At 38.0% G+C, this 14,041-nt stretch overlaps 2 protein-coding genes across 2 annotated transcripts; both read right to left on the minus strand.

Moving 5' to 3' along the window:
- Window positions 1-2,409: 2,409 nt before the first annotated feature.
- Window positions 2,410-8,888, minus strand: LOC132158487 (uncharacterized). Its single transcript, XM_059567920.1, has 11 exons — window positions 8,546-8,888; window positions 7,930-8,047; window positions 7,462-7,708; window positions 7,082-7,355; window positions 6,825-7,002; window positions 6,616-6,692; window positions 4,715-4,895; window positions 4,327-4,575; window positions 4,045-4,216; window positions 2,925-3,058; window positions 2,410-2,841 (listed from the first exon to the last, which is right to left on the minus strand). Exons 1-11 carry the CDS (start codon window positions 8,819-8,821, stop codon window positions 2,549-2,551), a joined length of 2,199 nt encoding a protein of 732 aa, XP_059423903.1. The 5' UTR covers window positions 8,822-8,888; the 3' UTR covers window positions 2,410-2,548.
- Window positions 8,889-9,109: 221 nt separating this feature from the next.
- On the minus strand, window positions 9,110-12,536 carry LOC132158488 (INO80 complex subunit C-like). Its single transcript, XM_059567921.1, has 5 exons — window positions 12,192-12,536; window positions 11,992-12,102; window positions 11,796-11,907; window positions 9,516-9,583; window positions 9,110-9,403 (listed from the first exon to the last, which is right to left on the minus strand). The coding sequence occupies exons 1-5, from the start codon at window positions 12,405-12,407 to the stop codon at window positions 9,272-9,274; spliced, it is 639 nt and encodes a 212-aa protein (XP_059423904.1). The 5' UTR covers window positions 12,408-12,536; the 3' UTR covers window positions 9,110-9,271.
- Window positions 12,537-14,041: the final 1,505 nt, after the last annotated feature.

Below are 14,041 nucleotides of genomic sequence, written 5' to 3' on the forward strand. Positions count from 1 at the left end.
TTCTACATTATTAACATAACACAATTAGTGGGTTTTTAGCAGGTTTCATATAATACATCTATGCTGAAGAAAAGACAGAAGGGATTTGTACATTGTCAAATTAAATCAACACACTGACACTCTGACATGGCACTTTAGATATAAATATATCCATTTACTTACATGGTCTGGCATTATTCTTCTAATCATGTTAAAAATATTATTTAGACAACACTAGTCTGATTCATATGTTTGTTACTTTTGTAAGTCAGAGACACAGTTAGGATCAGTGATTTTTCCAGGGCGAAATATGACATAATATTTAAATATTAATTAAAGGTGAGGCTCCATATCTGAGTGGTTACATTTCATAATATGTCCTATGAAGTTCTGAAAATGACTGGGAATTTGGCCTAAAAATGACTAAAAATGTCATGACTCTCTGTATTGACTTGGATGAATCTGAACCTTTACAAAGGACAATTGTTACAAGCTCTTGTCACTGTGGAAAAAAAACTATCAACCAGGCCCAGTCAACCAAATCAGTTAAGTCTTTATTTATAGGCAAAAATGTAAAAAATTAATGACTTATTTCAAACTGTATGACAGCATATCTGAGAAGGAATATGAGACTGAACTTTTCAGTTCAATTCAACATGGTCCAATAGAGCAAATCTGTGACTTTGCATTGTGAATTTCAGTGAATCAATAAACTATTACTATAAACTGCATGTCTGTCCACAGAACAGTTTAAGCTAAGCTCATCAAAATTTAGCTTTCTTAAATGGATAGTTCACCCAAAAATGAAAATGTGATGTTTATCTGCTTACCCCCAGGGCATCCAAGATGTAGGTGACTTTGTTTCTTCAGTAGAAGTAAACCAAGATTTTAAGTCAAACCATTGCAGTCTATCTGTTTTCATGTAAGTGGATGGGAATCATGGTTAAAACATACAATAAAAAAAAACCATACACAGACAAAACCAAATAAAACCCTGCTGCTCATTACGATACATTGATGTGTAAAGATCATAATAAAAAATCATGATTGGTTAAAAGAGGCAAGTTAAAGCAGATTTAGGTTTGCTGGTTTATTTTTCCAGCGTATCATTGTAATACCTTAAAATGATGGTAGATGGCAGCAAAATAAAATACATCCAGCAATCAGGGCTGAAGTTTGTATTGCTTGTGCATTATCATTATTGGTTCATTTAGAATTACAAATATAGGTGATATCACTATATTTTTTCAAATAAACAGCATAAGAATGAAAGTAGTTCATGCTAAACAATAAGTTGTCTATGAATGGAAAAAGGAGTCAGTTCACTTTATTTTGGGGTAACATAAAATCACAATGATATTATGATTGATAAACCATTGATATACTCAACAATCAGAACTGATCTGCATAATTTATTCCAGAGAGTCATTAGGAGTAATAAGAACATGTAACAACAAGCAAATGTATGACCTGTTCTGTTACACTTTGTTGAAATCAAGGAGAAGCTCAAAACAGCACTGAATTCTTTAGAAGAGAAGGTTAAACACACAGAAAACTATAAAAGTATCAGGAGGTAAATCATCAATACTTTTAAAACTGCATTTATCATGAAAATATGTAATCTGTTATATGAAAATGCAGAGGTGAATTTCTTTATTTTTTATATTCCCACTGCTCCTGGTGTGTGTTCACGGTGTGTGTGCACTTTCGATGGGTTTAATGCAGAGCACGAATTCTGAGTATGGGTCACCATACTTGGCTGTATGTCACTTTCACTTTCACTTCACTTCACTAATATTAGCATAGAGAAGGCTACATTTTAACAATGAAACAATGGAAAGACTCTCTGTGAAGGTGGTTGTTATTGTGCATAGATGTGTGTTAGTTACAGGATCAAACAATGACAGTTTTGCTCTGTCCCAGTCCAGCTCCAATCTCACCTTCTGAAGCTTCTCTTTGACTGGAAATGGACAGTTGAGTTTCTCTGGGGATTGTGAGAAATATTCATCATCTTTGTGCCAAACACACCAGACACCAGTGTTAAAAATACTTCTCCCTTCCTTTTATTTGACACTGTGGTTATTCCAATAACCAACAATGAATTGTCTCCAACCTCTACATCCCAGAAGTGTGTTCTTGAGTTAAAGCCCTCTGAACCCAGAACACAAGAATTCAAGTGCTGTACGTTAAATCCGGCTGACAGGACTCTGAACATATATTCTTTGCAAAATGCATTGAATGTATACAGAGCTGACCATGGGCGTTTGAGACCCAGAGGGATGGGAAGGTAAGGCCAATCTAACACAGTTGTTACATGTCAAGTAGAATTTGCCTCTGTCATATCCATATTACATGATGAGTTCAGTGCATTGCACAGCCATACTATCTGATCTATGTTAGAAATGAAGAAACATGCACTAATAACAGATACTTATTGAAATAACACTTTTATTGTGCCTCAGCATCATACAAACTTCACCCAATAAAACCTGTTAACAAATTAAATAATAAATCAAAGAATATGTGCTTTCCTCTCCGTCTGTTCCTGCAGGCAGTTCAGACATTTGGCCTACAGGTGGTTTGTCAGCTGGTGCTGGGGTTTCCTTGGAGGAAGTGTTTGTGTCGTCATCCCTACATGTGTGGTGCTGCGCATATGAAGGGAGTTTTCTGATGCTGCAGGGCAATAGTTCGGATTCAGACTGAAACATGACACATGCTCAGCAATGGCTTTCTCTGTGTAAGGTCTGTCATGCTGAGCAGACAGGTAATAAGACACAGGAATCTGCTGTATGGCATCCAGATATGGAAGGGGATCACGGAAAACCTCTTCAAAAACACAGTCCATCAAGTTGATGACATAGCCTGTGAAGTAAGGTAAGCTAATTTTATTTATTTGCACATTTGTAAGTATTGTTTAAAATAAATATTTTTGGGATAAAACTTACAAAATGTTGACTCTGTCTTTACTGGTTTGATGTTTTGTCCTCCCTTTTTGGCCTTTGGAAAGAGAAGCTTGTATACAAGTTTCCCTTGTGGCTGGACAACATTCTCATTGAAGTGCATTGCTGCAAGATACAGCCTAAAGCACAAGACAAACAAATTTTTTTTAATCATATTGCCATTTTCAGTACGTCAACGTTGATATTTAACACCAAGTATGTAAATATTCAAAATACAGTCAAGCTATACCATTATGTAAAATGTAACTGAAAGGCACTTCACGGCTTTTAGTTAGAACAGCCCTGAACTGAATTGTTCTGTTCGCGATTCACAACCAGTCCCCCTAGACAGAAAACATCAGTGTGCTCCCTTTCACACATACTATGTGTTGGGCAATGATTAATTTTATTTTAGCGTGATTAATCACATTAATGTCTGTGATTAATCGCATCGTTATGCACAAAACTAATAATGCATTCAAAAGGAGTGTATTGTGTGTTTGACCCCCCAAAGCCTGGTTTGTTTGACTAGTGTGATCGTTCCATTTAGCAGTTCCTGTCTCAGTTGGAAGAGGTGGGCAAGAGTGCGGTTCAGTTATATATAGATCAGTAAGTGTGAGCGCTAACTGCGCCAGATACGTGCGGCATGATTGCGTGAATATTTCTGTGCAGCAAAAGCGATAAATTTGTAAAGCAATATATTGTGAGAGGGACATGTGTCACCGCATCCCATACGACTCAACATAATAAACCACAAAGTTAGCAAATCGATTCACTCCACTGTGTTGAGCGAGTGTGCTTATCTGCTGTCTTCACGTGTGCTATCGGAAACATCCAATTTCCAACTTATACTTTCAAGATTACGAGCTTGTTGCATTCTTTTCTGTTAAAAATAACAGTGGTTTGTGAATGTTGATGCTTAGCCTAAATAATTTGATCAGGAGCATCTCCTCCTGTGACCCATGATTTGTCTGTATGTGTATTCAGAGCCAGTGAGCAACAGACTTTCATGATAATAAAAAAAAAACTTAACGCACAATAAAATAATTGTCAGCATTAATCAATTAATGCGTTAACGTGAGAATAACGTATGACCTATGTTTAAGTTGGGAGGGAGAAGACATACCTGCATAGCATTCCAATGAAGGGGAAGACAATATTTTTGGGTGCAAAGTGCAAGATGACCTTGTGAAATGACTCCACAATTGATGTCTGGTAATGTGGGCTCAGCTTCTCCACATCTGAAAGGACTCTCTTGTTTATCAAGACCTTATGCAGCCTTTTCAGTGCTCTCGAACCTTGGGGGTAATCAGTGTAATATTATTGTTACAACACATGAAAATTTTAGTATTTACATAACATGCCCCTTATGGTTGTTTTAGGCAAATAACACATTCAGGTTACAAACCTGGTTGAAACCACTTGTTACGGTCCTTAGACAACTTTTGTTCATGTTGACACTTAGGGAACGCTGGGTCAGTATGTGAGTGAATGTCTTGAATGTGGTTTATGATAGAGGTCCATTTGGCTAACTTCTCTGGTCCTGATTCAGAGCTAGTGGCAGACCAGTACAGGTGGTTGATGATGCTCTTATGCCACTTCTTCACCAAACTACAGTCTTTCTCTCTGGAAAGTTTCTCCACCTTCTTTGACAATCCTAATGAAGTAAAATGTACAGGCAAAACATATCACAGATTGAAAAAGGTTGATGCAGTTAGCTTCCTTAGAAGTATGGAGAGGTACTTCAAACCATGAATATCTGAAATGTATTTTGTCAACCAAGATATAAGCACTACCTTTTGCCATGTGCCAGACATCATAAAAGTGGATGATTTTACGATCCTTTAGGAACTTTTGTATCTGGGGGTGACGGTCAGTGACAATGCAGTCCAACTTCACACCGCTTTCCTCCAGGCGATCCAAGCTTCTTCTAAGGCCCTCCTTCTCCATGTGGTAGCTTCCCCCTAGCTCGCTGCTCTGTGTACAATCGTGGCCAAAAGTTTTGAGAATTACATAAATATTGGAAATTGGAAAAGTTGCTGCTTAGGTTTTTATAATAGCAATTTGCATATACTCCAGAATGTTATGAAGAGTGATCAGATGAATTGCATTGTCCTTCTTTGCCATGAAAATTAACTTAATCCCAAAAAAACCCTTCCACTGCATTTCATTGCTGTCATTAAAGGACCTGCTGAGATCATTTCAATCATTGAAATCATTGTTCTTCCATTGTTAACCATGGTGACCTGCAAAGAAACGCGTGCAGCCATCATTGCGTTGCATAAAAATGGCTTCACAGGCAAGGATATTGTGGCTACTAAGATTGCACCTAAATCAACAATTTATAGGATCATCAAGAACTTCAAGGAAAGAGGTTCAATTCTTGTAAAGGTGGCTTCAGTGCGTCCAAGAAAGTCCAGCAAGCGCCAGGATCGTCCTCCTAAAGAGGATTCAGCTGCGGGATCGGAGTGCCACCAGTGCAGAGCTTGCTCAGGAATGACAGCAGGCAGGTGTGAGCGCATCTCCACGCACAGTGAGGCCAAGACTTTTGGAAGATGGCCTGGTGTCAAGAAGGGCAGCAAAGAAGCCACTTCTCTCCAAAAGAAACATCAGGGACAGATTGATCTTCTGCAGAAAGTATAGTGAATGGACTGCTGAGGACTGGGGCAAAGTCATATTCTCCGATGAAGCCCCTTTCCGATTGTTTGGGGCATCTGGAAAAAGGCTTGTCCGGAGAAGAAAAGGTGAGCGCTACCATCAGTCCTGTGTCATGCCAACAGTAAAGCATCCTGACACCATTCATGTGTGGGGTTGCTTCTCATCCAAGGGAGTGGGCTCACTCACAATTCTGCCCAAAAACACAGCCATGAATAAAGAATGGTACCGAAACACCCTCCAACAGCAACTTCTTCCAACAATCCAACAACAGTTTGGTGAAGAACAATGCATTTTCCAGCACGATGGAGCACCGTGCCATAAGGCAAAAGTGATAACTAAGTGGCTCGGGGACCAGAATGTTGAAATTTTGTGTCCATGGCCTGGAAACTCCCCAGATCTTAATCCCATTGAGAACTTGTGGTCAATCCTCAAGAGGCGGGTGGACAAACAAAAACCCACTAATTCTGACAAACTCCAAGAAGTGATTATGAAAGAATGGGTTGCTATCAGTCAGGATTTGGCCCAGAATTGGCCCAGCCGAATGCAGAGGTCTTGAAAAAGAAGGGCCAACACTGCAAATACTGACTCTTTGCATAAATGTCATGTAATTGTCGATAAAAGCCTTTGAAACGTATGAAGTGCTTGTAATTATATTTCAGTACATCACAGAAACATCTGAAACAAAGATCTAAAAGCAGTTTAGCAGCAAACTTTTTGAAAACTAATATTTATGTAATTCTCAAAACCTTTGGCCACGACTGTACAAACACACAAACATAAAATGTAAATGTGATATATCCATGAATTATATATGTGTTATCAATTGTATAAAAAGTAGAATTCTCTTCCACTCCATGTAAAAATTGGTGATAAGGTTATGTATGCGGTATTGTCTATCTGAAATGTGAACAGATTTGTTACAAATTTATACTACTAACAAAGGTGTCAACTGCTGACATGACATTCAATTAGTATACATGCAATTTTTTAGTAGTTGTACATAACAGTCTGCTCTTGAAGTCCACGTATTCTAAAATACCTGCAGCAGCTGTATGTCTACAATGTTGTTGGTCTGCAAGTCCATCATGGTGTAGCACCCATACTTTGCAGAATGTCCTGTAATCAAAAAAACAAACAGAGTTCCTAATCATTTTGAAATACAGCCCAGTTATGTATAACACAGAAACACACAACCATATGTATATTTACACAGACTTGTGCAATGCATAATTAAGTAAAAATGTTCACCTGGCGAGTCTGCTCGCATGCCACCACCAAGAATGAGATTCTTGTTCTGGCTCAGGTAACGCAGTTGCAAATTTTGATCCTCATTCCACTTGTGGATGATAGCAGGTTCAAGGTATGTCCTGGCATGCCTTCTAAAAGCATCATATGTATGCGTTTTCAGGTACATCGCCCTGAACACCTTTTTAAAATAATTGGGGGAAAAAATTAGATGTCTTGTCTAGCTTTGACTAATTAGGTGTTTACAAAGAGCACAATACCTTTTGCATCTTCGGAAAGGAAGCTCCACTGAAATAGATGGCAGCAGACAACTGAAGGTTGCCCACAGGGGTGCTGCCAATGACAGGCTGACTCCTCCACTGTCTAAAGAAGTCACAGTGGGGGCACTTTTGGTCAATGGCCACGAAGGTCCCTCTTCTGCGTGGGTGCACATTACAAGCCCTGGTGCAAACAGGACAACTCTCAAACAGGCTAAGGAGGCATTTTTCAAAAACTATGAACTTAGCATCCTTATGGAATGGCAATGATGTGGCACTGAAAGAAAAAACCCCAAAGAAACAACATTATGCCTGTTAGTGAAAACAAAGTCACAGTTTGTGTAAAAACATTTCTGGATTGTTGGAGACATAATTGTTCTTACGAAACCCATGATGATTCTGTCTCAGTTGTAACAGACTGTGCAGGATCATAAATGGAATCTTGTGGATCAGTGGCTAAAGAGGAAACATTCCCGATTTTCATGTCCTCCTCCAATTCAACACGGGCTCTTTTGGCTGGTCTTCCAGCCTTCACTGGTGTCGATGTAAATGGCTGTATTGTGGGCCATGGCATTGCAGTATTTGTGGTAGCTACCGAAACACTTTGAGACGACACTGTCACCTGCACACCTAACAGTTAAAAAAAGGGAAATGGTAACCCAAACAATATTTCAATAAGTGTGCAAAAGCCATCTTCTCTGTCCATCAGCGCAGACTGATCTTGATGTCTATGAATAGAACTGCAAATTGCAGCTGACTAACCCACTACACAAGCTTTCAATGAATAATGGTATGCAATTAATTAGTCCTTATAACACGTCACAAATGCACTTAATGATAAGTAATATTACCTTTGCTTTGATGGTGGGACCTCATTGTATTCAAGGACAGTTGTGTTGCCTTAGATAAAACAATAGGACCATCTGTTTGGCAACCTACATCTTTTGTATGCAGGAGCAGTGATGTACTCTGAAATACAAAAACAACCGTACTTCAGTTCTCAAACATAAAATGTTTTTAAAAAATTGAGTAGATACCTTGTCAAATGACAATCGTTTCAACTTGGTGGATAAGGTCACGTTAGCTAAAAGGAGCGAGTGAGCTACATGTAAGCAGCCAAAGTAACCTAGTGACCTCCTCAGTTATGTGTTGTTGATGAAATATAGTCTAAATTAATTATGCCCAAGTAAAGTGATTGGCATAGATGTATCTAGTTGTATTTTGTATATGACAACACAGGAAGAAATGAATATTAACCTCCTCATAAATAGGTTATATTATGCTAGTATCTATGCTAGTTATTTGGAGTTAGCTAGTAAGATAAGATTAACGTTACTCTAGTAGCATCTTGCCTCCGTTCTCAACAACAAAGATGGTAAATTATCGTTAATGTTAACTCAATACGAAACTTTCAGTTTAAATAGAAATGGCATCCACAGTTAAGAAGTGGATAAAATAAATACTTACTGCTTGTGGAAGCAGTTGTAAGGGCAATTTAGTTGGAATTGCACCCTTCTTCAGTATCAAACGCTGAGCGAAGCCTGCTTGATATTGTCCCAGGTTTGAAAAAGTGGTGAAATGGGCAGAGCAAACTAACAACTTCGAATTGAATTGCTTCGGTATGCGGTTATAGATAAACATCAACCATGCCTGTTGACAGTTCTCTTCTGTGGGAAGGGTATGGAAAGTGCTCACATCCCCTGAACAGCCTGGAACATAACATTTATATCCATGATCTGCCATTTTCAGTATTATCCTCACTTGTTTCTACAATAGCTGCAGGACTTCTGATGATGCACAGGTCCTGCAGGCCTAGAACTTGGGCGGGTATATGCAAATAATGGGGGCATACATATACAGTAAAATGATCCCGACTGTAACGTCACAGTTGGGGTTATGTTCTGGATTCACCTATTTTTCAGTGGTATTTTACATGCATGAGATTTACATAAAAAGGAAGAAACATTGGTGTTCGAGGATCACGGTGTCATTTTAAAGTACAGACCCTCTTATTATTCAACAATGCATTGGTAAATACAATTTTCCACCTTTAATTGTTTTGTGCTAAAATTGATAAAGGCAGCAACTATAAACATACACAAGGAACAGAACAGGATATAACTATGTTAGTCCTTTATATCCATTGGACAGTCAGCATGTAAAAGTACATTTAGGAAAGATTTATATTCTCTCTCATGGCACAATGTAGGTGGCTTTACGGAGAGCCAGGTATCCAGTCACCACATCTGTGGGCAACTGACGGATGTAAGAAAACTCTTCTGTTGATGCAAAGCGCAGTTTAGTCTGAGGGTCAGTGTAGTTTGCCTGGGAAACAAAGATACAAACATCATTAAGCATAGTTAAATAATACCCCTGCTCTCATAAAATGGTGACTGCTTCCAAATTATTAACAGACAACATTCTCCAAGAGACTCACCAGCAGTCCTGATATGTCAGAGTACTTTTTAGCAGGTTTCATAGAAGGAGGCGCATCTATGCTGCAGTCTGACACACAAAAACAACAAAAGACTTTTAAATGTTGTCAAATTAAATCAACACATACAACAACATTTAAATATATAAATGCATTGGCTAACTGAAATGATTCGACAATTAGATTAGATGTTTGTATAATTTTCTTATATCTTCTAGGCAGTGTTGGGAAGGTTACTTTGGAAATGTAATAGGTTACAGATTACAAGTTACCCTGTTTAAAATGTAATAGTAGTGTAACTTTTTCAATTACTTTATTAAAGTAATGTAACTAATTACTTTTGAGTACTTTTTGATTACTTTTCTAAATTTGTGAAATTAAAGAATAATAAATAAAAGCATATACATCAACTTAAATACAGTTATCTAATAAGCATGTGACGTATTCTGTGTAATAAACTCCTGAAACATTGGTGTTTTTTTGAAACTGCTGTCTCTGTATATGATGATAGTTTTCTCAAAATAAGTAAACTGCACATGAAGTGACACAGAGCAGTTCTAGAAATTATGTTTATGTGCTCGTGTACTCCTATATTGAGGCAGCAGAGGTTGAAAACACTGCGAGCTTCAGTAGGCCTGTGTGTAGTAAATGAAACCATGTCTTTGCCATTAATTTACAGGAGGGGCGGACTGGGAAAAAAAATTCAGACTGAAAAATTCAAACTCATACAAACAAATTCATGGACAAAACTATTTTTTGTATGGACCTGACATAAAAAAGGTTTAAATCTTTAATTTGGGGACATGTAAAATACTTAAAAGTTAGGCAAATTCCTGAACGGCAAATTCACTTCCATTTTTCTCTTCAGTCTCTTTATTTTGCCCTGTTATCCATCTCTCTCATGACTTTAATACTCAATATTGAACAAAACTATACTTTACAATACAATACTCTACAATACTACAATATCTTTATAGAAAAATCCTAATACTGTACACGAGTCATGTTTTTCCCTTACAAAAAATTACCATGCTTTTATTAGCCTATATAAAAGTAAAATAACCTTGTTTTTTTTGCAAATGGATTTGTATTTATTTTTAATTAAATACACTCGTAAAATAATTTTACATTTTTGGTTATCACATTTAAACAATAGTAACCAGTAACCTGGATTTATAGTTAAATATTAAAATGTTAATTTTCATAAGGGTTGTGTTGTTGTCTGTCGTAGCTCCCCCTAAACCTATAAAAAAAATCTGATTTTTTTTCAGCTAAATTACTACTGTAATATTACAACAGATAATAATGATGTCCTTTATATAGTATTTTGAGTGATGACTGATGAGCAACGTGCTGCTGCTTGATTAAATAAATAAAAAAACAAAGACATAAAAGCATCTTTACAGATGAAACTGACCTGAAACCCTGAACAGTAGTTCTGCTTCTCTGCTTCAGCAGTCCACTGTATTCTCTCTCTCTCTCTCTCTCTCTCTCTCTCTCTCTCGCATTGATTACTCTGAGTCTGATCCAAACCGTTTGGCGGAGGCGCGGAGAGCGCGCGAGTCATAACTAAAAATTCATGACTTATTAGAGATTTAATTATCAAATGGCTGATTCGCAAATGATCGCTTTAGTACATTCGGCAGGCAATTATACAATAATGATATTAAATAGTGGGGCAAAATCGGCTGCCAGGCCACCGGGTATTGTCCCGGTTCTCCCGGTGTCCAGTCCGCGCCTGATTTCCACAGACACGCAGAATGTGCAAGTCATATATGTTGCATTTTTGGGGCTTTATATTCACAGACACTAGTCGATGTCATGTTTTGATTCAAGTGTACTGACCTACTTTTGATTTAGTCATCTAAAATGTGGCATATTCCATCCGCGTTAGGCATTTCGTTTTTATGACTGTATTCTACGAACCAGACTGTATTTCCGCATCCCGGAAATTATTAGGGCGGTATGTCTCAGAATAGTCAGTGCAATTTGGGAAAGAAATCAGTTAAATCTGTATGTGGATGTGTGTAAATATTCAAATGTAATCCCCTTTGTAATCGTTAAAAATTTCATAAGTAACTGTAATTTAATTACTCATTTTTTCTTAGTAACTGTAACTAATTACAGTTACAGTAATTTTGTAATTAAATTACGTAACGCCGTTACATGTAACTAGTTACTCCCCAACACTGCTTCTAGGATCTTTATAGTGATCTTCATTGGTGTGAACAGGCATTTTAGTCTGACTTAGAAGTGTTTTTTTATTTTCTAAGTCAGACTCACAGTTAGGATCAGTGATCTTCCAGGGCAGTGCTTTCTCCGCTGCTAAAATTTGCTTCAGATTTTTCCACGTCCGATTTTTCTTCCCTGCTGCTGCTCCACCAATACCTGAGTGCTAGTGAAGGAGGAAGAACTTATGAATGTCTTGAACTAGAACAGAGAACATTTTAGACTTTATTCTAATCTAGAACAATCTTACCACAAAGTTGGGGTTTTTAAAAGGAAGACATTTGGCAGAAGTCTCTACATCAACAGCTCCAACTGGTTTCCCTTCAGAAGTCGACTCCACTGGAGCAGCCAGTGACAAATTCTGCACCATCGATGAGAAACATAATGAAGCAAAAAACACTAAACTAAGCGGTAGATCGGTCATGTATAGGGCTAGAGTTAGTTCTTTACCGGAGCCTGAGTAGTTGAAAACGCAGGTTGTGTTTTCTTCTTTTTGCCGCTGTTGTTATTAGGCTGCGGGGTTGTGTGGGTCACAGCACTGACGAGTCGTTTCTTGCTCCGGGCCTGAGCAACTAACGCCGCCGCTGTCTGAGCTTTACCCGCCGACAGCGTCGCTGGATTTAAATCCCTTGCTTTTGATGCTCCCTGTTCAGCAGAGGCAGACATTGGTCTTCACTGACTTTTAACAACCATAACCTGAAATGTGGTATACACGTTAGCATGCAGCTCGTCACAACATCCCGTTAACCCGGAAGTAACGAGAAAGTGTCAGACGTCTGTATTCCGTTACTACACACCCGATTTCCCCCGAAGGTTCCGCCGGGCTGGTTGGACAACAAACATAAAGCAACATGAAAGATCATTGCCATTTATATATTTACACTAAAATGAATAATCTTCCAGTTTGTTTTATGTGTTCTACTTCTTAGTTAGATACGGCTAAGACTTGTTGATATCTGAACTGAAAACAATACGTGTCCTATAAAGGGACTGAGCCTAATATCTCTTTATATCAAGTTTAATTTGAAATAGGGTTAACACATTGCCTAATCCCTTCTTTTCACAGCAGTTAGTGCTGAAGTTAAGTTTGATTTATGCTCTTTGACAGACTCGTTATAGAATACAAGAGTGTGAAGGCATTTATATTTCAATCACATGTGTTGCTGGGGGAAATAAATGACTAATTAACTTTGTTAAAACAGATGTCAGGTAATTATTTCTCCTCTCTCTGTAGAGTTTGATACAACATCCAACACAGTGGCATTGTCCTTCATGTCTCCCTTCTCATCTGTCTTTCACTGAGAACTGTAATGAAAATTTACACAGCATCAAAAACAGTTATTTCCATTTGAGCCATTATCAGTGTAGTTTTTAATGTGTGATTTTATCTGGTGTACAGAACAAACCACAATAAGACTTCATATGAAAACATTTATATTTCTTCTCGTTAAGGCTGTCTAAGTTGAGTTTATTTTCATATAATATATAGTTATGGATATATTAGAGATATAACTTTCTTCATATTTTACCTATTTTACATCATATCCACAGAGAGGAGGCTTCAAAGGGCTGAGTGTTACCTTTTTGTCATTTCATTCTTTCTGTTCTTGTCCTTTCTTTGAATGCCATTACTTGTCATTTCACCTTTTCTGCCATCTCAAATGTCAACTTCAGAGTTCACTTCGTTCTCTTTCATATGGACCCCTCTGAATGTTTTGAAGTGAAATATTGTTGGAGACATAAAGAGAAAAATGTGAGAGAGGAATCACTCCATGCAGAGCTACATGCTCAGTAGAATATTATGTTGTCCTTGAGTTTATTCAGTGCTTCCAGTACTTTTATCATTCGGGCTTATATTCAAAACTAACATATCTAAACACAAATGGTCCAACATCAACTCATTCTTTCTCTTTTCTACAACAGTAGTTCTTTGCCTTTTTCAGCCAATATTCAAAGATTCCCTCATATTGTCTAAGATATTTCCTCTGGCACTTCTGCTGTTTTACAGTGAATACAACTTTCCCACAGTTTTTCCTGGTATCCTGTTGACATTGCTCGATAATTATCACTATTACCCCCCCCCCCCATCCCCCACCCCCACACACACACACACTCACTCCTCTTCCTTGAAGAAAACAACTAAGATGTTGCAGGCGGCCGCTGATAAGAAGGGACAGAGCTCCTCCTTCCTGCTATAGTGCTGGGTCTGCATCCTCTCTTGGAAGTTGACCTGAATACATCTGTTTGATTCACCTCAGTTTAGTCGTGCTGTAGTGTTTTGGCTGTACTATAGCTGAGTT

This window comes from Carassius carassius, chromosome 15, assembly GCF_963082965.1.
Source record: "Carassius carassius chromosome 15, fCarCar2.1, whole genome shotgun sequence".
NCBI classification, from domain to species: Eukaryota; Metazoa; Chordata; class Actinopteri; order Cypriniformes; family Cyprinidae; genus Carassius; species Carassius carassius.